General features: G+C 41.0%; 2 protein-coding genes across 6 annotated transcripts in view; one reads left to right on the plus strand and one right to left on the minus strand.

Moving 5' to 3' along the window:
- The window catches only part of Slc12a6 (solute carrier family 12 member 6), a 90,563-nt gene extending 71,738 nt beyond the window's left edge, over window positions 1-18,825 (plus strand). For all 3 annotated transcript variants that reach the window (XM_052722553.1, XM_052722554.1, XM_052722555.1), the window contains 13 exons: window positions 1,453-1,627; window positions 1,871-1,989; window positions 3,946-4,044; window positions 5,416-5,535; window positions 6,568-6,672; window positions 7,035-7,203; window positions 9,564-9,759; window positions 10,270-10,439; window positions 11,634-11,765; window positions 12,749-12,856; window positions 12,935-13,119; window positions 13,650-13,783; window positions 16,047-18,825. In XM_052722553.1, coding sequence (XP_052578513.1) covers window positions 1,453-1,627; window positions 1,871-1,989; window positions 3,946-4,044; window positions 5,416-5,535; window positions 6,568-6,672; window positions 7,035-7,203; window positions 9,564-9,759; window positions 10,270-10,439; window positions 11,634-11,765; window positions 12,749-12,856; window positions 12,935-13,119; window positions 13,650-13,783; window positions 16,047-16,138 — 1,804 coding nt within the window. In that variant the 3' untranslated portion in view covers window positions 16,139-18,825. The remainder of the gene's footprint in view (window positions 1-1,452; window positions 1,628-1,870; window positions 1,990-3,945; window positions 4,045-5,415; window positions 5,536-6,567; window positions 6,673-7,034; window positions 7,204-9,563; window positions 9,760-10,269; window positions 10,440-11,633; window positions 11,766-12,748; window positions 12,857-12,934; window positions 13,120-13,649; window positions 13,784-16,046) is intronic.
- Window positions 18,681-24,154, minus strand: Emc4 (ER membrane protein complex subunit 4). Of its 3 annotated transcripts, XM_052722556.1 has the most exons (5): window positions 23,951-24,154; window positions 23,524-23,638; window positions 20,068-20,221; window positions 19,651-19,811; window positions 18,681-19,079 (listed from the first exon to the last, which is right to left on the minus strand). In XM_052722556.1, exons 1-5 carry the CDS (start codon window positions 24,034-24,036, stop codon window positions 19,044-19,046), a joined length of 552 nt encoding a protein of 183 aa, XP_052578516.1. In that variant the 5' UTR covers window positions 24,037-24,154; the 3' UTR covers window positions 18,681-19,043. The 3 variants fall into 3 exon arrangements, with proteins under 3 accessions (XP_052578516.1, XP_052578518.1, XP_052578517.1); XM_052722558.1 differs by lacking the exon at window positions 19,651-19,811; XM_052722557.1 differs by lacking the exon at window positions 23,951-24,154 and having other exon boundaries at window positions 23,516-23,631.
- Between the last annotated feature and the right edge of the window lie 35 nt (window positions 24,155-24,189).

A 24,189-nucleotide genomic window follows, 5' to 3' on the forward strand; every position in this document is an offset into this window, starting at 1 on the left:
GAATCATAGTGACAGTATTGTTAAATGACTGAAATCAAAAGGAATCCAAATATCCATTAGAAGTAGAATGCCTAAATTATGTATTAATGCAGTTGTAAGCCATAAAACTATGAAGTAAATGAAGTACACAAAAACTTTGCAATTCTGAGAAATCAAACACAAAATATATGTATGTGTCTCAGAATATTAACAGCATATATAAATTTCTTATTCCTACTCCCAAACACTAGACTTTATTTCCCTCAAGCCCTTACTGTTATGAGTTTTAATACTATGCTGTTTTACCTATGCACATCTGTACCAGCTTTTTAGATGGGTTCTGGGAACTGGAACTCAGGTCTTCATCATTGCACAGCAAGTGCTCTTACCCTGAGACATCTCAGATTCCGTATTAGTTTTCTATAAATGAGACACGTCAGTGATCTTAAAATGTTTTAATATATTAATTTTTGCAGTTGCTTGCTCTTAGAAATCTGCCTCAAGGAAAAATATCTTGTGTGTCAATGTATATATGTTCATAAAGATATTAATTACAGTATTTCATATAATAATATCAATAGAATAGTGGGTAATGTAAAAATGTTATAAATAAATGGAAACATACAAAGTATGTGTAATGCTAACTAACAAGTTAAGACTATGGATCTCTTGAGGCTGGAGAGATGGCTCAGTAGTTAAGAGCACTGGCTGCTTTTACAGAGGACCCATGTTCAGTTCCTAGCACCTACGTGGCTGCTCACAACTGTCTGTAACTCCAGTTCCATGAGTTGTGACATCCTCTTCTAGCCTCTGCAGGCATCAGCCACATACATGGTACACAAACATGCATGCAGACAAAATAAAAATTACTGAATATTTTTAAACTATTATGGACTTCCTCCCTGCCTTTTCTTTCTGCGTTTTTCTGCACTTTTCCAGTTTCTACCCTAAAGCAGATTCATTGCCAGTTACAAAGAGAAATCAGTAAATGAAGCTTGGCTTGTTCTCTAACTGTACTGTACTGTTTTTTTTTTTTTTCCTTAATACAGATTATTAATTTTTTCCCCTCCACAGTGCTGTTAGGGGTTGAATCCAGGGTCTCAGAAATATGCTAAGCAAATGATGTGTTGTAACATCTGTACCCTCAGCCCAGTAACTTCTTTCTGAGACAGGGTCTTACTGTGCATCCTGAGCTGGTCTTGAACTCAAAATGTAGCCTTAACTGGCCCCAAACTCATAATCCTCCTGTCCCAGCCTCCTGAGAGCTGAGGTTACAGGTATGTGCCATTTGCCTGCTGCTAGTGCCCTTTTTATGAAAACTATGTACCTTTATATTTTTTAGTATTCATGTTTACCTCAGTTTGCATCTGTAAAAATTACAAGCCAGAAAAATTCACTAGTGATTGTCATCTTAAGTTTTCAATCTAAAGCTGTTTTCAGATGAAATTTCTCCATTGTTTATTTCTTTCCTAGATTTGGGGACGCTGTAAAAGGTAATTTGGTTGTAGGCACCTTATCTTGGCCATCCCCATGGGTGATTGTTATTGGCTCCTTCTTTTCAACATGTGGGGCTGGACTTCAGAGCCTTACAGGTGCACCCAGGCTGCTTCAGGCTATTGCCAAGGATAACATCATACCATTCCTTAGGGTAAGTGACACTTTGTTGTGCTCTCTTCCTTTTTTTTCCAGGTCTTATGAAAAATGTTATCTTTTTCAGCTTAAGAATTGGGAGATCATAAATGTTGAGACATGTAGAGTTTTAGTAGAAGGCCCTCAAAATCCTTGTGTGTGTTTATATATGATTGCTGCGAAGTTGTTCTTATTTTCAGATGTCTGAAACTGGCACATTGTGTCAGTGCCCTGGGTCTGATGTTTTTCCTCATGTGTACAGGTTTTTGGTCACAGCAAAGCCAATGGGGAACCTACCTGGGCCTTACTTCTAACTGCTGCCATAGCGGAGCTAGGAATTCTCATTGCCTCCTTGGATCTCGTGGCCCCAATTCTTTCCATGTAAGATCGACTTACTCTTTTCAACTATGGTTGCTTAATGATATATAACATGATTTCCATTAGTCATATAAAAGTAGTGATAATAACAGACTTGACCAAACACAGACTTCACTTCCCTTTAAAATTATTCCTGAGATGGGGCTGGAAAAATAGCTAAGTGGTTAACAGCATGTACTGGGTCTTCCAGAGGAACTAAGTTCAGTTCCCAGCACCCATGTCAGGTGGTTCACAACCCCTTATAAGTATAGCTCCAGGGGACCTGACACCTCTCACCTCTGTGAGCACTCATGAACACACACACACACACACACACACACACACACACACACACACACACACACACACACACTTAAAATAGATCCTTAAAAGAATACTAGGTGGGCAGTAGTGGCACACGCCTTTAATCCCAGCACTTGGGAGGCAGAGGCAGGCAAATCTCTGTGAGTTCAAGGCCAGCCTGGTCTATAGAGTGAGATCCAGGAAAACCAGGGCAACACAGTGAAACCCTGTCTCAAAAAGAGAGAGAGAATACTTCTGAGAAGTTTTATGTCAGGCTAACTTTCATAAATGACTGATGTTATGGGAGGAGGAGGGGTTCACCTGTATGACTTGTAAAGTTACTTGTGTCCATCTCCTTTTCCTCCTGTTTCTTCTATTTTTTTTTTAGTACTGGCATTTGAACCCAGGGTCTTGTATGCACCAGGCATGCTCTCTATGAAATGCATGTCTCTATGAAGTTCATCCTCCAGCCCCTGCCTTTATTTTATGAATCATTAGCAATTGATTTCACTGTTGCCATCTATTCATTTACCTGTGACATACTGACGACTTGCTGTCCACCTGACACTGTAACAAGCTGGGAATATAAAGATGTATAAGGCGTGTGTTCTCAAGGAACTGATGGTAGATAAGGAAGCCAAGAATTCCCCCCACATATTACAATGAATGGAGAATGGTAAAGGGAAGCTCTGGGGCCACGAAACACGGCACCTGAATGGAGAGGGTTCCTAGAGAAGTGACAAGGAGGGTGTTTCATAGCCTGCAGTTACAGGGATTCAGTGCCCCCTTCTAGCCTCTGCAGTCACTAAGCACACAGTGTGCTGCAAAACACCATACACATAAAGGTAAATGAATCTTTACTTAGGATGGTGGTGCACACCTCTGAATTCCAGCTCAGGAAGCAGAGACAGAAAGATCTTTGTGAGTTTGAGGCCAATCTAGTCTATATATCTAATCAATGAGTTCAAGGACAGCCAAGGTTGCATTAAAAGAGACACTGTCTCAAAAAAAATAAAAGGTGGTATGTGTGTTGGGGAGGACTAGAAGAGGACAGTATTGAGCTGGAAAGGTGGGGGGGGAAGAAGTGAAATCCTGAACTGGGGTGAAAGTCTAAAAAAGAAGACGAAGAGGTTTGGAGAGTTTGAAATAGGCAGAACCATAGAACTTGATAGGTAAACTTGGAGGAGAATTAATAAGGAAGCAGAAATATGAATTAGTCCCTGAACATCTTGGTAAAGAATGGTTGTGCCAGGCCAGAGAGATGCTTTAGTGATTAAGAGCACTGACTACTCTTTCAAAGGACCTGGGTTCAATTCCTAGCACCTACATGACTGCTCACCATTTAATGTATTCCAGTCCCAAGGGTCCAGCACCCTCTTCTGGCCTCCACACACTAGAAGCACACACATCATACACAGACATGGATAGAGAAAAACACCCATACACAATTTAAAAAAAAAAAATTTAAGAAGAAGATTTTTAACCATCGGCCAAAAGAGAGAAAACAGAAAAATGAACTGGTTTGCAAGGAACAGTTTTTAAGTTTGTTTACTTCCTGTTTGATAAATGGTTGGTGGTCTATAAATAGGATTTAGTAGCACAGAAGCCTCCAATTATTTAAAGTAGCCTCACAGAATGATTTTATAATAATTCCTCTTACTGTTTTTATTCCTCAAGGTTTTTTCTCATGTGTTACCTCTTTGTGAACTTGGCATGTGCCTTGCAAACATTACTCCGAACCCCCAACTGGAGGCCCAGATTCCGCTACTATCACTGGTGAGTTTCCATCTTGTTCCTCATCTTTCTAGAAACCTAGGGTATTCTGGGTTCTCACTACAATTTTTTTTATGGGCCAGCCATTCCATACTATTTCAATGTTCAGTTGTCGCTTGAATTTCTTCTTTCCTATTCTTTCATAACTGTATGTATCACTTTATAATAACTTACAACATCCACAGAACCATAAAGTGCTTATTTACAGGCTGCTTCATCTTTAAGGTTCAAACCTTCCCTTTGCATAGCTACTTTTCTGTTCTTTCTTAGCTGAGCACTGGATTTCATCCCTCCTTATCTCTACCTTTATATTCTCATCAATTTTCGTTCTCACAGTTATCAGAATTTCATTTAGTAATTAAGAATGTGAGCTGTGAAGTTAGGTAACCCAAGTCCTTTATTCACCTTGATATTTTCTAGCCCTGTAATCTGCATGAATGCATATAACCTCATGGGATCTCATTTTACTAATTCATAACAGGGAGTAATGCATCTAAAGTGCAATGCTGGTACACAGTAAAGCTCTCAATGAAAAGCTGTGGTACCGCGGTAAAGTCTTGTTCTGATAATGTGTATCTCAACCGGTTTTAACACCTCCCATCCTCCTTGGAGCTGTAACATTGGTTAAAAGTTGTGGTGAACATTTTTGGTGTTATAGCTTAATCCCCAAATTAACAATACTTTAACATTCATCACAGAGCTAGAAAGGTGATTCTGCACACAAAAGGCTTCAGTAATACATTGTCTTCAGTGATACATTGTCTACATAATTTATTTGCTCAAAACAGTCATTCCCTACCATTTCTCTTATGTGTTATAAAAAAGCTAACGACAGCTTCTCAACAGTGGACTCTGCACTTATGGGGAATTAAATGCCGTAAAAATATTAGGAATACTTACGTGAGAATAATTTAACATCCCATTTCAGATTCTTGACTGTGTTCAATCCCTGCTTTTCCAAATAAGTGTTTTTTGTCTTTGTGGCTGATAACATTAGCACTCCTCTTTATATTTATGATTGTCCAGCAGCACGAAGCACCTCTGTTACAAAGGCACAGGGTTCACTCTATATGGGCTGGGTGTAAAGGCTCAGTGGTAGATGGCCCTGCCTACATGTGCAAGGCAGTAGGTTTGAGCCATCATAGCACCAGAAAGAAGAAGAGAAAAAGAAAGAGCCATTACCACAGCTTCCAAGGCATATGATGGTTTTTTCTAATAATTATTTTTATTATATTTAACATAAGTTTTGTCTATAATTGACTGGAAAATTTCCAAGCCCCACCATAGTCCAGGAAGCATCTCCTAGAACTGGTGGCTTTCCTTGCTGCTTAGAAAGACACTTGTTGATTTATATTTTTGTTTTTCATTTTCTAGGGCCCTCTCTTTCATGGGAATGAGTATCTGTCTAGCTCTAATGTTCATTTCTTCCTGGTATTATGCCATTGTAGCCATGGTAATAGCTGGCATGATCTACAAGTACATTGAGTACCAAGGGTAAGTCTGAATTTTACCTGGATCACTGCTGAAAAGGTGAAGAATGTCTGATTTGGCCATGCATGGTGGCACTCGCCTGTAGTCACAGTGCTTTGGAAGCTGAGGCAGGAAGATTGAAAATTCAAAGCCAGCCTGGGCTACATATCAAGATTCTGTCTCACCAAAAAGAAAAGAAAAATGCAGGGCTGGAGAGATGCTGGCTCAGTGGTTAGGAGTTTGATTCCAAGAACCCATCAGGCAGTTCATAACCACCTGCAACTCCAGCCTCAGAGGATCCGACACCTGTTTTGGCCTCCAGAGACACTTGAACATGCATGAGCATATCTTCACAAAGATGCATACACATAAATAAACACAAAAATACAACACAAAGTAAACAGCTTAACTAAACTTTTCAAGCAAGGAATAGTCTGAAATGCAATTAATCCTGAATAATGTCAAAACAGCCAAAAACTCAGCCTCCAAAAAATGGGAATAAATTATATTCTGATTCCAAAGATTACTTTGTACTTTCCATTATTTTCAAAATTACAACCACAAGTAATTTCTTAATCTGAATTGATATTCCACATAGTTGCTTTTGAATAGATACACAGGGGGTTAAGTGAGTAACCCTGCCAGCCTATTTTGTGGACCATCTGTGGTTTAGGGTGGTCAGTCTCACAGTGAGTTCCTCATACCAGTAAGGGACGGTAGATAAACCACAACCATGAGTTTTAATCTTCTACCTTGTACACATTTTACTATTAGATTCAGAAAAACCTGAGTTTTTTTTTTTTTTTTTTTTTTTTTTTTTGGTTTTTCGAGACAGGGTTTCTCTGTGTAGCTTTGCGCCTTTCCTGGGACTCACTTGGTAGCCCAGGCTGGCCTTGAACTCACAGAGATCCGCCTGCCTCGGCCTCCCAAGTGCTGGGATTAAAGGCGTGCGCCACCAGCGCCCAGCCGAGTTTTGTTGTTGTTGTTGTTGTTGTTTTTAACTTCCTCTCACTGTGGTATAAATTGACTGCTCCTCTTTTCTCCCTTTTCTCCCAGGGCTGAGAAAGAATGGGGCGATGGTATCCGTGGGCTGTCCCTCAGTGCAGCTCGCTTTGCTTTGCTCCGCCTAGAGGAAGGACCTCCTCACACTAAAAACTGGAGGTAAAGCAGTCAGCAGAGCTTAGTGGTGGTTGCACATTGCTACCACACACAGCTGTGCTTTCTTGGTCACCAGATAAAGAAATCAAGCGACTCAAGGAACTGGTATCAAGTTTTGAACTATCCCAAAACCTTGTTGCCTTACCTATTGTTAGGTATTTATTGTTTGTTGTTGTTATTCTTTGAAGACTGGTCAATTTCAGACAATGCTGAGAACATTTGAAATAACTCAGAGCCCTCCTTTACCATTCCTCTGATTCCATCCTTCTATGAAGTTAAATGTTTTGTAAAGACCTCCTGGAATAAAGGATGAAGTTGCCGTCTGTTTCCCATGTCTAAGTGTCTGCTCCCTCTCCTCTGCACAGGCCTCAGTTGCTCGTCCTGCTGAAGCTGGATGAAGACTTACACGTCAAACATCCTCGCCTCCTCACCTTTGCCTCCCAGCTCAAGGCAGGAAAGGGGCTCACTATTGTGGGCTCTGTCATTGTGGGGAACTTCCTGGAGAACTATGGTGAAGCTCTGGCTGCAGAGCAGGTAAGGAGCACAGTCAGCCGACCCACATTTCCTAAGCATTGTGTGCTCTAGTGGCCTACAAGAAGACAACACTACTCTCAGAAAAGGGCGGTGGTTCTCTCCCCAAGTGGTAGACCTTTTGTGTTAACATATAATAAAGGCTGGAAAATCCTTTTTTTTTCTATTTATTTAAAATGTTTCTGAGCCTGCTATGGTGGTGCATGCCTTTTAATTCCAGCACTTGGGGATGCAGAAGCAGGTGGATTTCTGTAAGTTCAAGGCCAGCCTGGTCTTTGCAATGAGCACCAGGACAGCCAGGACCCTGTCTCATTTAAAAAAAAAAAAGCTGTTCTGTATGTAAGAGATTGCTGAGGAAATCATGGAGGACATTAAAGCATTTGAATGGTATAGTAGCTGTAAAAAAAAAAATCAGTTTAAAAGAATATATTTGTGTGTTTGTTGAACATAAGGTTCAATAATATTTTTTAAAGATTTTTCAACTTTATGTCACAAAGCTGTAAGCTAAGTTCAGATAAGCAAGAAGCCCTCATATTTCTGAGTTATACCTTTCCCTGTGTGAACTAGGCCTCCAGCTTGGTGCTGGCTTTTTAACAGCTATGATCCCCCAAACAGAAGGAGCCAGAGTAGATGTCTACTCTTCCCATTAAAGCATTACCCGTGAGATTATCAATAAACATCATTTCCAGTTAGATTCCAAACCCTGATCTGAAAGTATGAGAAATCATTTGAACGTTTATGTTCAGTTGTGGAGAAGGTTCCTAAATCTGATGACAGTGGTGCGGAGGTAGCTTTTCTCTTTACCGTCTTTTGTATGGTGTCAAGAAAACTTCATTTGCTACTCCGGATTAGCTTTGCTGAACAGGTTCTTCTGTGTTCAGAAAGAAGCCTGTGCTCTGCTCCTGTCAGTAAAAGGACTAATCCTGATGTTTGGAGAAGCGTCAGTTGTGTTTCAAAGTGTTTACTGGATTTCATTGAAATACTTTGAAACTCTAAAGAGTAGAGATCGAAGTTGGGTGTACATATTGCTCTTGCAGAGAACTTGAGTTTAGTTCCCAGTACCCATGTTGGGCAGCTGATGATCATCTATAACTCTAGTTACAGGGAGTCCAACTCCCTCTTCTGTGTCCACTGGTACCTGCATTAACACACACACACACACACACACACACACACACACACACACACAGAATTAATTTTTCTTTTGTTTTTCGAGATAGGGTTTCTTTGTGTAGTCCTGGCTGTCCTGGAACTCACTCTGTAGACCAGGTTAGCCTCAAACTCCCAGAGATCCACCTGTCTCTGCCTCTCAAGTGCTGGGATTAAAGGTGTGTGCCATGACAGCCTGGCCATATTTAATTTTTAAAATTAATACTTTTTTTCAAACTAGAAATTCTGGGAAACATTAACCCAAATGACAAAAAAAATTATTTTTTTAAAAGCATATGGTTGTAAATGAAGATCCTTACCCTAGATAACCACTGACTTAATTTGTGTCTTTGAGACACAAATCATAACCATTTTGTACATCATTATTCCCATTCCCCTTCCAACAAAGGAGTAGGGTAAGAGTAAATAGGCATGTGATACCACCTCTGAGTTAGCTTGACTAGATGCAGTACTAGTAAATGCAGGTGTCCACAGTCACCATTCCAATGTCAGAATGAATATAAGAACAAGAGAAGGGAAAAATGGAAACTTTACCTGAGAAAATTCTGAAGTGAAACTTCAGGACTCATCAGATTAGGTTTCATGAAAGATAAGTCAGGGCATGCCTAGAGTTAACAAGAGTATGGCGCTGACAGTCATGAACTTGCCTTGCCAATCAAGAAACCACATCCGGGGGCTGGAGAGATGGCTCAGCAGTTAAGAGCACTCACTGGCTGCTCTGCCAGAGGTCCTGAGTTCAATTCCCTGCAACCACATGGTGGCTCACAACCATCTGTAATGAGATCTGGTGCCCTCTCCTGGCCTGCAGGAATACATGCAGATAGGAAATTGTATACATAAGAAATAAATAAATAAATCTTTGAGGAAAAAAAAGAAAGAAACCACATCCAGTGTTCACTGTTTGGACAGCCCTGTGTTCAGTGCTTCACCTGAAAAGGAACCGAGCAGAACAGAGGAAAGGGAGGAGAAGTTACATGTGGACAGCCTACTACCGAGATACTCAGATATTCATAGGCCGTGAGCACGTCTAAAGTCAGAGCAAAGATGACACTTCAGGGAAGCACATCTACCTTTGTGGACCTCTCTGTGGAGGTAGTTACATAGAATTTGGAGAAAGATGGGAATACAATAACAAAGGAATGATGAGTTCAAAGGTCCAGGCTTATGCAGTTGAAGTTTTGTATCTTTTTCAGACCATTAAGCACCTAATGGATGCAGAAAAGGTAAAAGGATTCTGCCAGCTGGTGGTGGCTGCCAAGCTGAAAGAGGGTATTTCCCACCTCATCCAGTCCTGTGGCCTCGGGGGCATGAAGCACAACACCGTGGTGATGGGCTGGCCCAATGGTTGGCGTCAGAGTGAAGATGCTCGAGCTTGGAAGACTTTCATTGGTACAAAATGTTTCCTTTCCTGACCTGAGGGCCCAGAGGGGGAGCAAATTAAATCTGTCATCCTGACTCTATCCCAAAGTAGAGACTGCTGTGTTTAAGCACACTGTTAGAAGGCCACCTGAAAACTCATAATTACCTGTGTCACCTGCCCTCTCCAGCTTTACATTTATGTTCACATTATTTGTCTAGGTCAGGTCTCATCTATTGTCATTTTTCATATTGATGTCCTCACAGGAACTAGAAGGATTGTCTTTCATGAGACTCTCCCAAATTCATACTTTAAATATGTAGTATCCTTAGTTTCCTACCATGTTTCTCCGTTCAATTACTAGCTCTCAAGACTTCCCACAGTGACCTCTGTCCCTTAGAAAAGTGTAATGTATTATGTCAATAGGACATACTATTCAAAGAAATGTCAATGAGAGTTACCTTCCTTTCCTAAAATGGTGGGAAGTAAGGAAAGTCCAGCAGTTCTTGTTCGTGGATCCTAGTCCTCTCTTCTCTCCACAGGCACAGTTCGAGTGACAACTGCTGCCCATCTAGCCCTGCTGGTGGCTAAAAACATCTCCTTCTTTCCCAGCAATGTGGAGCAATTTTCTGAGGGCAACATTGATGTGTGGTGGATTGTTCATGATGGGGGCATGCTCATGCTATTGCCCTTCCTCCTGAAACAGCACAAGGTATTCTGGACCACTCTCTTTAAAAGCCTTCCCTCGTGCTGTCCTGGTTTGCTAGATGTACTGTTATTATTTAACTGTGTAGTGGTGGGACTTAAAATCTGAAGAGATGGGGCTTATCCTTGGCTGTCCCATAATCCCACCTTCCTAGCTTCAGCCTTATGAGAAGTAGAGTGGGTTTAGGTTGTTTTTTTGTTTTGTTTTGTTTTTTGTTTTTTTGTATGTTATACCAATCCACCGTAAATGAAATCCAACAAGTTTACAAAAATTCCGTATGAGTGTTCAGAGCAAAAAAAAAAAAAAGGGAATGCATCAGTCTCAGGGATAAATATGTGTATGTTGTACATATCATACCAATATATGCTCATTCTCTGATAAGTTTGTATGGTATCATTGTTATGCTGTCTGAATAAGCACCCAGTGTACCATAGGCAGCAACTTGGTGTCCTCTAAATCAATTCTGACTTCATTATCTGGAGGTAGCATTCTATCCCCCAGATTGATAGTCAGTCTTACATACTGTCTTCCTGCATCCTGAGGATGGCGACTACAAGCACTATTTGCTCTACCCATGCTGACTTAAACCATTCACCATAGGGGGTCAGCTCGATCCTCAGTCCCTCTGTCTTTCCAAGGATTTTACAAGTTATATGCCAGGAGTCAGGGACAAAGACCAATTTCACAATACTACATGAGCACGTTTTTTCTTGTAGCAGAATTAAGAACTTAGAGCCAGGAATGGTGAAACATGCTGGTAAGCCCCACCACTCAGGAGGCCAAGGTAGGAAGATCAGAGTTCAAGGCCAGCCTGAGCTAGTGTGTTAACTTAGATTGTACTTAATGTGTTGCTTAGTCAATCTTTTACACTACTACAAAAATGAATCAAGCCGGGCGGTGGTGGCGCACGCCTTTAATCCCAGCACTCGGGAGGCAGAGCCAGGCGGATCTCTGTGAGTTCGAGGCCAGCCTGGGCTACCAAGTGAGTTCCAGGAAAGGCGCAAAGCTACACAGAGAAACCCTGTCTCGAAAAAACCAAAAAAAAAAAAAAAAAAAAAAAAAAAATGAATCAAGCAGGAGGCAAGGAACAAAATACTTGACACTACACCAAGGTCATTCTAGGCACAAATGTCTCGTTTTAGGAAATCACTTTTTTCCTTCTTGCACCTAATTTTCCATGTACACGTGGTATTCCATCAGGTATGGAGAAAATGCAGCATAAGGATCTTCACAGTGGCCCAGCTCGAAGACAACAGTATCCAGATGAAGAAGGACCTGGCCACCTTCCTGTACCATCTGCGCATTGAGGCAGAAGTGGAAGTGGTGGAGATGGTGAGGAAGTGGAGTTTGAAATAGAACAGAACACCACTCCCTCAACCCCAGCTCTCTCCCTAGAATCTAGTCTGGGATATTACTCAGTTATAAATGTGTGGTTTAACCCCTTAAGCCTAACAAAACCCTAATTTATTGACCTAAGTAAGTAGGATGCATAAATGTTTGAGATTGATATTTTTTTTTTTGCTTTCTTTATAAAACTATCTAAATTTTTATTACATTGCATGTGTGTGTGCGCGTGCATGCGTGCATAAGTCAGAGGACAACTTACAGGAGTCAGTTCTTTCCTTCTATCATGTGAGTCTCTGGACCCAAATTTGAGGCATCAGACTTGGCAGCAAATGCCTTTACCCACTGAATCATCTTCCTGACCCTGGGGTTGCTTTTTATTTGCTTTGTTATTTGTTACACAGCTCATATATATGTATACATATATATGCATATGTGCATATATATATATACACACACACCAAATTCTTAGATGCTTAATATGTTTATTTAATTCATGTTAAAAAAATTCACACTAGTGGGCTGGAGAGATGGCTCAGTGATTAAGAGCACCGACTGCTCTTCCAGAGGACTCGGGTTCAGTTCCCAGCACCCACATGGCAGCTAACAACTGTCTATAACTCCAAAATCTGACACCATCATACCGACGTACATGCAGGCAAAATGCCAATGCACATAAAATAAAAATAAATAAATTATAAAAAAAATCACACTAGTTTTATGTGGAAAATACAAACTACAGTGTTTTGTTTCAAGGAAACAAATATGATTAAATTATAGAAAATACTTAGTGACTCTGTATTTTATCTACACCCCCCAAACCATGTGTCCTTATATCTCAAGACTGAACAGAATAGGAGTGAAAGGTTGATATGGTGACAGTTTTTCTGAATTGGTCAGCGTGTGAAAATAAAAATGTGTAGTTAACATGTCTTTGTTCTGTGTGCCTACTTTGTGTGTGTCCGTGACAGCATGACAGTGACATATCTGCCTATACGTACGAGCGCACCCTGATGATGGAGCAGAGGTCCCAGATGCTGCGGCACATGCGCCTCTCCAAGACAGAGCGCGACAGAGAGGTGAGAGCTTGCTGTCCTTCCCAGTCAGTTAAAGCATGAGGAAAAGAACAGGAAGAGTAACTGTTTGACCTTCCCCAGGCACAGCTGGTGAAAGATCGAAACTCAATGCTACGCTTAACTAGCATCGGTTCTGATGAGGATGAAGAGACAGAAACGTACCAGGAGAAGGTACACATGACTTGGACCAAGGATAAATACTTGGCATCCCGGGGGCAGAAGGTCAAGTCAATGGAAGGATTCCAGGACCTACTTAATATGCGTCCGTAAGTGTTTCCACTCACAAGCTTACCCTTTAATACAGTATCCTAGACAGTGGTACAGATGTGACTGTACCTGAACACAGTCACGTAGGATGGGGTGTTCATCAAGCTGATTTAGGCTAAATAGCTGATTTAAGCTATTTATTGTTTGCCTGTGAAGATTAATTCCCAATTAAACATGGGATACAGGCTAACCATCCTCCACATTGTTTCTATTATTATTTGTTTATTACTATAAAATAAACAAACAGAATGAGAAAACCAGGCCAGTGAGATAATAGCTTGTTGCCAAGCCTTAGGTCCCAAAAGTTGGTGGAAGGAAAACCACTCCCAAAAAGCTGCCTTCCTACACACACACATAATGAAATCTTTAAAAAAAAATTTTTAAAGAATAAGAAAACTAGAGATGTTAATACAGCAAAGAAATTACCACATTGTCCATAGTCAAGTGAAAAGGCTCTAGGCATCAAAACAAAGAGTGCTTATAACTGGTTTTCTCTTTGACTTAACTATTGTATTTCTTCCCCACTCAGGGACCACTCCAACGTGAGACGGATGCATACAGCAGTGAAGCTTAATGAAGTCATAGTTAACAAGTCCCATGAAGCAAAACTGGTCTTGTTGAATATGCCAGGACCACCCCGAAACCCTGAAGGTGATGAAAACTGTATCCTTTCCAAAAGTGAAGCTGCCAATAGGAAAAAAAAATCTTCTTAGCCTGTTATTAGACAGTCAGTGGCTAAAGTCAGTCTGTTCTCCACTTTCCCTGAGCTTAATGCCATAGGAAGGGATGCTTCTAAAGTTGTGAGACTAATTGATTTCCTCTCAGGAAGCTGGGGCAGGGAGTTACTATGTTCTCTCTGAATCCCATGTATACATGATTCCTAGTTTTCAGCGATAAATCTAGAACAGAACCCACATCCATTCTCCTTTCAGGGTCCTCTGCAGAGCCATCTTTTGGATGGAATTAGGGGAGAAGCACTTGAGATGGGACTTCATAACAGAAGTGAGGAAAAGGCATAAGGACTCTTCTTCACCCAGGGTTGTTTATGGGAGCCCTCCAGCCCTGCAGTGACACAGACTGACCCATTCTTAGAAGCACCATTGAGGAAAAGGGGGATGGCTTATTAATGGAAAAAAAAAAAAGGCATGAAAATCTGACTCATGCAGCTTCACTTAGAGATTCTGTGGGTTCTCTCTAGAGATCTTTTGAGGTATTTTTTTAGCCCTTTTATTTTTTGGCATTTTTGTCAAAAGAATAGCATATTGTCAGTTCTAGTTTTCATTTTTAATTGTGTATGCATACACATATACACAGGCATATGAATATATATACACCACAGCATGTAAAGGTCAGAGAGCAACCTTTGAGAGTCAATCAAACACAGGTCATCAGGCTTGCACAGCAAGTGTCTTTACCTACTGCCCCCCGGCCCCCCACACACAGTTGAAGCCCTTTTTTCATGTGTCTGTTGTGAGGGAGATCTGCTTCTTCTTTTTCCCCCAGGGTACTCTTGAGGAAGGAGAAGTGAGAAATTTGTAGATAGAAGTATAAACAGAGAGACAGTTAGAAAAAATAGGACAGGACTGGAGAGATGGCTCAGCCGTTAAAGGCTAGGCTCACAACCAACACTATAAGAAAACATAGGATAGCTCGGGAGGGCCTGGATCCTAATCCACCGCCCCCTTCTACTAAAGGGCTTTTTAAAGGAACGCCAAGGGATAAGGCAAAAGACTACCCCACCCCAAAGAGCCAAGTGTAGACCATCCCCAACACCTGGTGCACGTATGTAGTCCAGGCATCCCCTAATGCAGCCCTGCTGTGTAAAGCAAGCTCCGATCTCACTAAAAAGCTCTGTGGACTCCCACACTGTTGCCTGCGTGTGTGCTCGTGCATGTTTGGTTGGTGCTCACGGAAGTCTGTAAAGGGTGTTGGATTTCCTGGACCTGAGTTACAGATGGTCATGAGCCACTACATGCATGCTGGGAACTCATAACCTGGGTCCTCTGCAAGAGCATCAAGTGCTCTTAACCACTGAGACATCTCTCTAGTCACTTAAAACTTTTTATTTATGCCAGGCAATGTGACTCAACCTTTATCCCAGCATTCAGGAGGTAGAGGCAGGCAGATCACAATGAGTTCAAGGCCAGTTTAAGTCTATGTACTGCGTTTCAGGCCAGCTAGTGTTACATATTGAGTTTCTCTTAAGAGTATTTGTGTTTGTATTTATGTGTGTGTTCTTCTGACTCATTCCAAAGAATTGAACTCAGATTGTCAGGCTTGTACAAATTCTTTCAATAGCTGAGCTATCTCACTGTTTACCCAGTTTTAAATCACATTTAGAAAATAACAAGTAAGGGCTGGGGCTATCACTCAGTGGTAGAATATTTGCTTAACATACATGAGACCCTTGGTTCAGTTCCCAGGACTTGGAGGTAAGGAGGGAGGAAACATATGAGAATATCTTATATTAAATATGCAAAGAGTCTAGATCAAAGGATTATTTCATAGGTTTAAAACTGAATCCAATTCTAGGTTTGATGGTGCAAGCCTGGAATCTCAGCTACTTAGGAAAAGTGAGGAAGGTCTGTCTGGGTGCCAAAGAGAATCAAGACCAGCCTGGGCAATTTAGTGAGACCCTGTTTCTGAATTTCAAAAAATTAAAATCAGAGCAGGTGAAACAGTTGCACACGGGGCGTTTGCCTCGCATGCACAAGGCCCTAGTTTTAATGCATAGCACTGCTGAAATGAATGGGTGGGTGGATAGATGGATGTTGAATCCAGAAGTCAGGGTTTTCCTATTCTAAGTATATAATTATTAAGAGAAGTGTGCTGAGTTTGCAGTCCAGTGATCAAACAAACTTAGATTACTGATGCCAGGTTATAAAGTGTACTATTCATCTGCCTGTTTCCTTGACAACTTCTGAAGACATGGAATTCCTAGAAGTACTCACCGAGGGATTAGAGCGAGTCCTCCTTGTCCGGGGTGGTGGCAGTGAAGTAATCACCATTTACTCATAATCAGCTTGTGGAAGATTCTGCTTGGTCTTACCTTCAAAAGACTCATCGTCCGTCCACAGAGATGACAGCTCTTTCCTACCACTCCCACTCAATTCTTGCGGAGCTGAGCCCCAACTATGCTCTTGGCTGCAACATGATCTGCCATCCCAGCAGAAGTAAATATTCCCTCAACATCAGAATGGTCAAGTCCTAAAAGCTATTTCTATGGCAGGAGAAGGCAAGTCAAAATTAACAAGCTAAGCCAAAGGGAACCTTTGTCACTGCTGAAGGTAGTAAGTTAGTAAAACGTGTGCTAGAAATTTAACTAAAAATGAAAAACAAGTTAATATCCAACATTCAGGATGAGTCTCAGAAGCACGGTTCAATGATGGCACCAGAGAGGTAACAGCCAGTCAGCCTCACCTTAGTAAAAAATGAGCGGCCAAGTAAATGTTACCATTGTGGAGATAGTATACTAATATACAAAAATCTGAAACATAGCTGCAGCCTCTACTTATTCAAAAGTCTGATCCCCCAGATACTAAGTTTTATTGTCTGTACTGTGCCACTATATTTCAACTGTCTTTCTTTAAAAACCCATTCTGTGGTTGTAATGTAGAGTGTTACCATGGAAAATGTTTTTTGAAAGGTGAAATGTTTTTCAGGTTCTCAAATGGCTGGGCTAACGGGATTCCAGAGAGGACTATTAAAATGTGCAGAAACAGAGTCTGTGGTTAGCTCTGCAGCACAAAGCACACAAGGTATTATCTGAGAAATGTAGGTTGTTATACAGCTTAACCAGGAGGGTCTCTTCTTCCATCCTTAGTAGGCACTGATTTAAACAAACAAACAAAAATTGTAAGAAAGGGACACTAGGACACTAGTGTACTGCCACCTCCGAGGACTCCCAGCTTTAGAGGGGTTCAGTAGTGGAACTGGGCATGTGAGAGCCATACCCTTCACACGGTGCCAAAATCATCTGTCTAAAGTGGCAGACAGGTTTGCATTGGCCTGATGTTAGCAGCTTTTCTTTCACAAGAAATCGATCTGTGGCCTCTTCACCAAAGCCATAGTGAAGACTTGAGGTACTCGCCTCCATGCCCAGAGCTGAGCTTTTCCCGTCAATGTTATTCTTCTGACTCCAGAAACTTGGCTCTGAACCAAGTGCTTCCCTGAGCCAATGATCTGCTGTCAAGTTTTGTTTTCAAAAAGCTTTAAATGTGCCAAGGAAATACTTGTGTAAGGTCAGCTTCGTTTTCTAATTTATTGGTCATGAAAACCTAGCTTACCAGCATAGGAAGTCTTTGTGGCTGAGCAGTAATTCCAAGTATGTGAAACCTTCATATTCTTTACAAGATAGTTAAGAAACTGTCTTCTTGCTTACATACATGGCTGCTTTTAAATTCCCATTTATTTATGGTAAATTGTGCTGTGCTACATACCCTGTAGGACATGGAACACCTGGAATTCAACCCCAGAGACAGAAGAAAACCCTCAAACATGGTTTAAGAAGCTGAGTCATAGGATTTGTTCTTCATCCCCCAGGCCCACTCAAGGTAGCAGAGAGGATCCAGAAACTTTTCCTGCTCCTCCCTGCATCGGGTAGAAGAAACAGTTTACAGTTCCCTTTCCAACACTCCATTGCATAGTTGAGTTTAGTCCCCTAGGCTCCAAGGTGTTAAACACCCATTCTGTAAAAGCCAGCCTGCCCAGGAACTGCCTGACACATCTACCCCTGACCATGATACTACCTGTTCCCATCCTAAACAAATGTGGGCAGAGAATAAAGTTAACGTTAAGAAAGGCTGTTTGTGGTTAGAGCTATGTAAGAATCTTTTAAAGGGTAAGAGAATTAGTAGCTATTAATATAGCTATTACCTCAGTCCCTAAAACATAGAAATCACTGTTACATGGAAAAATGGTTATTAGGCCAGATTTATACTCATCTCTGTCTAGAGCATTTCATGTCTATGTGTTGCTTATGTTGTCTGTCTGCAAAGTGTCTATATCTCTTTTAATCACTGCAAATAAAGCAATACTGAAAACTTGAGAGAAAATGCACCTTAGGGGAAGGGGCCAAATGTTTCTAGAGGGAAGAGAAAGATCTTCTCCTGCCTTCTTATAACACCCAGCTTTTGTGTCTTACCTATGAGTTTAGCAGGGCAGGCTGTAACATTCACTCTCCCCAACTGGCCCTCAGCCTTTCATAGCTGTCTTAAAAGCTGGAGTTTGAACTGCAGGCCTGCTTGACAGGTGCCAGCTTCCTCATGGCAGAGGAAAAGTCACTGCTCTTCATCTTCTGTTGCCTCCTATTCTTGTGGCCCCAAGGATCCCTCCAATCCTCATTCCCCGTAAATGTTAAAAAAACTTATTGTGGATATTAAAATAAGTTACACTGTAAGTATATTTACATGCTCTTTTTTTCTGGTTTATTTTTCATCATGTATAATTTGAATTCAGCATTAGCTTCTCACATCTTGCAAAAAATGTCTGGTATAGAATTTTTGTCTCTGCTTATGCGATATAGAAGTGAAATATTAACAGATTTAAGGGGAACTTGAGAAACTTTTAAAGCATTGTTCTCGACTGTTTAATTTATTGAAAGAAGATGCTGCTACTCAGCAGCTGCTATTCTTTTGTTTACATAGAGTCTGGTTTTGTTTTGCTCTGTGCTGGGAACATAAATAAAGTTTTCTACATTATTTTCAGTCAGAAGTTGTGCTACAGTTTCTTTTCTGCCGTAACATGCTGCACATTGTCCTTGTAGAATCTCTCATCACAGAAAAAAACCGCAGACCTTCTGGTTCTTCTCAACATGCGTGACTATTTTAAGTGAGCATACTTAGGAGCTGTGAGCTTAGAGTGCAAATGAGGCCCATGCAAGCAAGGCCTATATACATAGACACCAGGTGCTGCTTTCTCGGGTTCACAAAAGTAATCCTCCACCACTGAACTCCATTCTCTAAAAAAAGAAACAGCAAAGAGGTGAATGATACATAACTTACTCAGTTACCTAATCACAAGCTCTGCCACACTTCTACATACTTTGTAACTTCTAAACTTCTAATGCTTTTTTATTACTTAGGATGTAAACTCTTGGGCTGGAGAGATGGCTCAGCGGTTAAGAGCACTAGCTGCTCTGCCACAGGTCCTGAGTTCAATTCCCAGCAACCACATGGTGGCTCACAACCATCTGTAATGAGATCTGGCACCCTCTCCTGGCCGACAGGAAATTGTATACATAAGATGTGAACTCTTGGGCCAGCTAGAGGCCTCAGAGTTAGGGCACTTGCTGCCAAGCCTGGTAATCTGAATTCAATTCCAAAAACCCATAAAATAGAAGGAGAAAACCAACTCCTGCAAGTTATTCTCTAACCTCCACAACAGACAGAGGCATTGCAATAAAAATGTAAAAATAAAGCTTTAAAAAAAAAATAAATGAACTCTCAACACCAACTCTAACTCCCTACCCATCAGATGAACTAGTTATTCACCATACACCCCATTTACCTGAAATTTAACATTAACCTTACCTCAGGGGGCTCAATAAAGGCTAGCCAATCCGATGCATGTGTAGGCAACAGTCCCATGGATTGGCACTTGTAAACAGCCAATGCCAAACCCATCAGGTTCCCAATGAGATAGACCAAACCTTGAAGAAACTTCTGACTTGAACTCTCTAGCATCTTGAAAGCTGTTGGGATAACAGACATTGTCAAAACCTTTTTCCCCCCAATAGGCATGAAAGCAACCACGAATTTATACATACAAACCTGAAAGAAGATTGTAAATAGTATCACTCCAAGTAAACAGAAAACTACACACCATTTTCTTTTTATGCCACCACTACTACCACCACCACCCTGCACACCCTCTAGCCAAAAATATACAAAAGAGTTTGCCTTCAATCTTTAGCACCCAGGGAAGGTGCTATTTTTATGAATACTTACTGGCTGAAATGGCCATAAGTGCTTGAATGGGTCGCCAAGCCATCATACACACCATCATAGTAGGGAAGATGGAGATGGTATTGCCTGCCATGTACATGATGAAGAGGTTCATAGGAATCTGTTTGAGGGGACCCAGGGCGATGTCCCAGCAGCGCTAAAACAAACACACAGTTGAAACCTCTAATCACTACCCTCCAGTCTCACATTCACCATATAACTGATGCTTAAGTCAGATGAACACAAGTTTCAATTCTCTGCTTGACTGAGCTGACTTCAGCTCACCACCACTTCAGGGTGCTACAAGTCCCTCTACTTCTCTATGTTTTTTCCTATACAAACTTTTCAGAGGGTCTTTTTAGTTTGTTTTTCAGAATGGTTTCTCTGTGTAGCCCTGGTGTCTTGGAACTCCCTCTGTAGACCATGCTAGCTAGCCTTGAATTCAGAAATCTGCCTGCCTCTCAAGTGTTGAGATTAAAGGCATGTACCACCACTGGCCATCAAGTTTTGAGAAGTTTATATATAATCTTTTTGTTCCTTGAGACCACATCTTGCTATGTCCGGGTTGACCTCCAACTTGAGAGTTTTCTCATATCATCCTCCCAACTGATAGGATTGTAGATATGCACCACCACACCCAGCTAGAAATTCATAATTAAGAATGTGCGAGAAGACTCAGCATCTAGTTCATGAAAGTTAGACAAAGAACAAACTAAAGGATTTGAAGAAAACGAAGAAAAATTCATTAATAAGATAAAATCATCAAAGCTACACTTGTCTTTTTGCAAAGATTATATATTCAATTCTGGTAAATCTGATGACTTAGAAAGGAGAGAAGACAACTCTTCCATGTCCAGAAGGAAAGGGGGACAGCTCTATAGCTCCTGCACATATTAAACTGGCCACATTATAAACTACTTTGACTGTTTGAAATTTTAGGAAATGGATAAATTCCTAGAAATGTGACTTAACACAAATGGCATAACAAAAGGAACAAATATAGTTCCATGGCAGTTAATAAAGCTGACCCTATAATTAAGCCAAGATGGCTTCCCTTGGCAAATTCTAACCATTGAAAGCTAAAAATAAAACTAAGTCTTAAACTCTTTTGGAAGGAACAAAACTAAAAATTCTTTAAAAAAACTCAAACCACATAAATACCCAAACCTTAAAAGACCATTATGAGAAGTGTGAGTACGTGTGTGTGAATAAATAAATCTTACTTGTGAACTAATCTAAATGCAAAAATCCTGACAAAGGCACTGGAGAGATAGTTCAGTGTTTAAAAGTACTCATTGCACCAGGTGGCAGTGGCGCACGCCTTTAATCCTAGCACTTGGGAGGCAGAGACGGGGATCTCTGAGTTCAAGGCCAGCCTTATCTACAGAGTGAGATCCAGGATAGGCACCAAAACTACACAGAAAAACCCTGTCTCGAAACGCCCCCCCCCAAAAAAAAGTACTTGTTTCTTCTGCAGTGTAACCGATGTTTGTCCTAGCACCTACAAGGTGGCTCACAACCATCCATAACTGCAGTAGAGGATCTAATTCTTCTGACTTCTGAAAGTACCAGCTATACACATACAGGCAAAACACCAATATGCATAAAATGAATCTAAAAGAAAATAAATTTAATCCTAATAGTATTAGCAAAGTAAATCTATCTATATAAATATAACAACAACTATTTTGTTTACTCACATTAAAAAAGCCTTATTTGTAAATAATTTCCTTATAGACCATTCATAGAATGCAGAATTGTTATAAAAGTATTTCATGATCTGCCTTTTAAAAATCATGTCATTTAATAATTTACTATAATGTAATAGTAAGATAATACTTATGAAAAAATTATTAATGGCTCTGTCATTTTCATATTGTAAAAACTGAATGTATGCATTCCTTGGAATAAAAATCATGTGTTCAGCAATATTAAGGCTGTGAGAGAAATACAAAAAGGAAAGAAAATATCATGGACCACTCTAAACACTCGGGACACACTTCTACTGTAAAATTCCTGCTAATATAGCTTTACAAGAGTAATAAGACAGATGCTAAATAACAACATAATTACCATGAGATATATTTATAACATACATAAACGACACAGAAAAATACAAAGAAAGGATACAGAGTGCCACAGGGAAAGACTTAATAACTATGTAACAGTAGAGAGACCCTAAAGGAAAAGAGCAAGCAATTTATAAAGGAATCCAGAGGAAAAGCATTCTAAGAATAGAAAACAAACACAAACAGCAGAGAATGGGAACTTGTCTGGTATCCTTAAAGAGCAACAAGGAAACCATGATGACTAGAGTGAATAAATGCAAAAATGATAGGTGGTAAGGCCAAAGATACTACAAGGAGTAAGACGGGTGCATGCAGAGTTACGTATAATACTAAAAAGATTCTGGTTTGGTTTTTATGCTGAATGAACATGGAATTACAGACTGATTTTGAGTAGGAGGGATCTGGCATGTTCTAAAGGGATCATTTTGATGGCTGTGCTTGGAGACTACAGGGGAAACAGAAGGAGCAAGACCAGTTAGAACTCTATACAGAAAGGGATATTGGGATTTTGAGAAGGGGAGACTTGAATATAGCTTCTCTTTCAAAATGGTGGTGGTTTCATTGGGGGTATACACTATTAAAGCTCATCAAATTGTACCCTTTTAGATTAGAGGTTCCTAAGCAAGGGCGATTTGCCTTCTGGAAAACATTTGGTAATGCTGGAAACATCTTTAGTTCACACAATTGTGGAAAGAAATAATGGTGCCTAATGTGTAGAGATCAGGAGTACTGAATATCTTACAGTACCCAGTACAATTCCCCACAACAAAAAAGTACTTAGTCCCCAATAGATAAGTGCTGAGGTTGAGAAACTATGTTTTATTATAAGTAGAGGAACAGAGGGACAGATGATAAATGATTTAGTCTACTACAAAAATCTAGGTGCAGGATGGTGGTTAGGGATGGGATGATGTAACAGGTGAAGGCAGTAAGAAATGATAGCGGGATTGGGATTTTGTTTTTAAAGGTAAAAGTAACAAATGGCTGGAGAGATGGCTCAGCGGACCAGGATTCAATCCCCAGCACCCACATGGCAGCTTACAACTGTCTGTAACTCCAGTTCCAGGAGATCTGACACCTTCACACCAATGCACATAAAGTTAAATTTTTTTTCAAGTAATACAATATCCTAACAGACTGAAAGTATGTCAGGGAACTAGAGCAGGAAAATATGGCTTCGAGGGGAAGGTGTTGCCACCGATGCCATTTTTCAACCCATTTCATAAACTATTTTTTTCAATTAACCACTTTTGGTTCTTATATGTAAGACACTGTAATACGAATCTAAACTCCCGAACACTCAGGCAATGGCTATCTTTACCACTACTCCGGAGAGTAAGGTAAGACAGGGCTGGCCCAAATGCTACAGTAACATCTAATACCTCTGTACCTTCTCCACCAGGATCCGGTCTGTCTCTTGCACGCTGGTATCAGGCACTTGCTTGTCCAAGTAACCGACTGGATAGAGTGAGTCTCCCTGTCCACTGCCCCGGTCACTTCGGCCCCTAAAGAACCAAACCAAATCAAGAGACTAAGACTGCTACTTTCCAAGCCCGCGTTTCCAGCTCTATAAATCACAAGAATAAAGATCCTCAGGTGTAGCTAACCAAATTAGACCCTCTCGCGCGTTCGTCAGATTCCAGTCTATTGGAAAGACTAAAAGATCCTTAGGGAAAAATAACTTCCACAGCACAAAACCTCCTCAGGAAAAGTTTGTGTGGCACGCACCCGTGTCGGAAACTTGTGGCCCGGGTCCGCTGGATTTCGGGCCATTCTAGGGTAAGGCTCGGACACGAAGCTTCACTCCAACGACTCACCTGCTGCCTCCTCCCGGCCCGCTCAGCTCAATGGCCCACTTGAACCGCCGGCCTCGGTTGGCCACCAGGCCGCCCTGGGTCGTCATGACAGCAGCGGCTGGCTAAAGCTCCGTTGACCGACCCGCCGCTGCGTGCCTCTCGAAGAAACCAGAGGTGCTGATCGCAGGTACTCCGACTTGCTCCCTTTTGCCACAGCGCACTTCCGGTGCATGATATGTACGTCACGCGCTCCCCGGAAA

The sequence above is a fragment of the Peromyscus californicus genome, unplaced genomic scaffold (assembly GCF_007827085.1).
Source record: "Peromyscus californicus insignis strain IS unplaced genomic scaffold, ASM782708v3 Scaffold_7__1_contigs__length_154581171, whole genome shotgun sequence".
NCBI lineage: Eukaryota > Metazoa > Chordata > Mammalia > Rodentia > Cricetidae > Peromyscus > Peromyscus californicus.

Bases quoted from the DNA above. Each gene is read 5' to 3' on its own strand.
- Emc4 (XM_052722556.1), bottom strand. From the start codon at position 24,036: ATGACGACCCAGGGCGGCCTGGTGGCCAACCGAGGCCGGCGGTTCAAG. The intron at 23,639-23,950 runs GTGAGTCGTTGG...TTGGTTCTTTAG, and splicing joins GGGCCGGGAGGAGGCAGCAG to GGGCCGAAGTGACCGGGGCA. The intron at 19,812-20,067 runs GTAAGTATTCAT...TTATCCCAACAG, and splicing joins ACTTATGGCCATTTCAGCCA to CTTTCAAGATGCTAGAGAGT.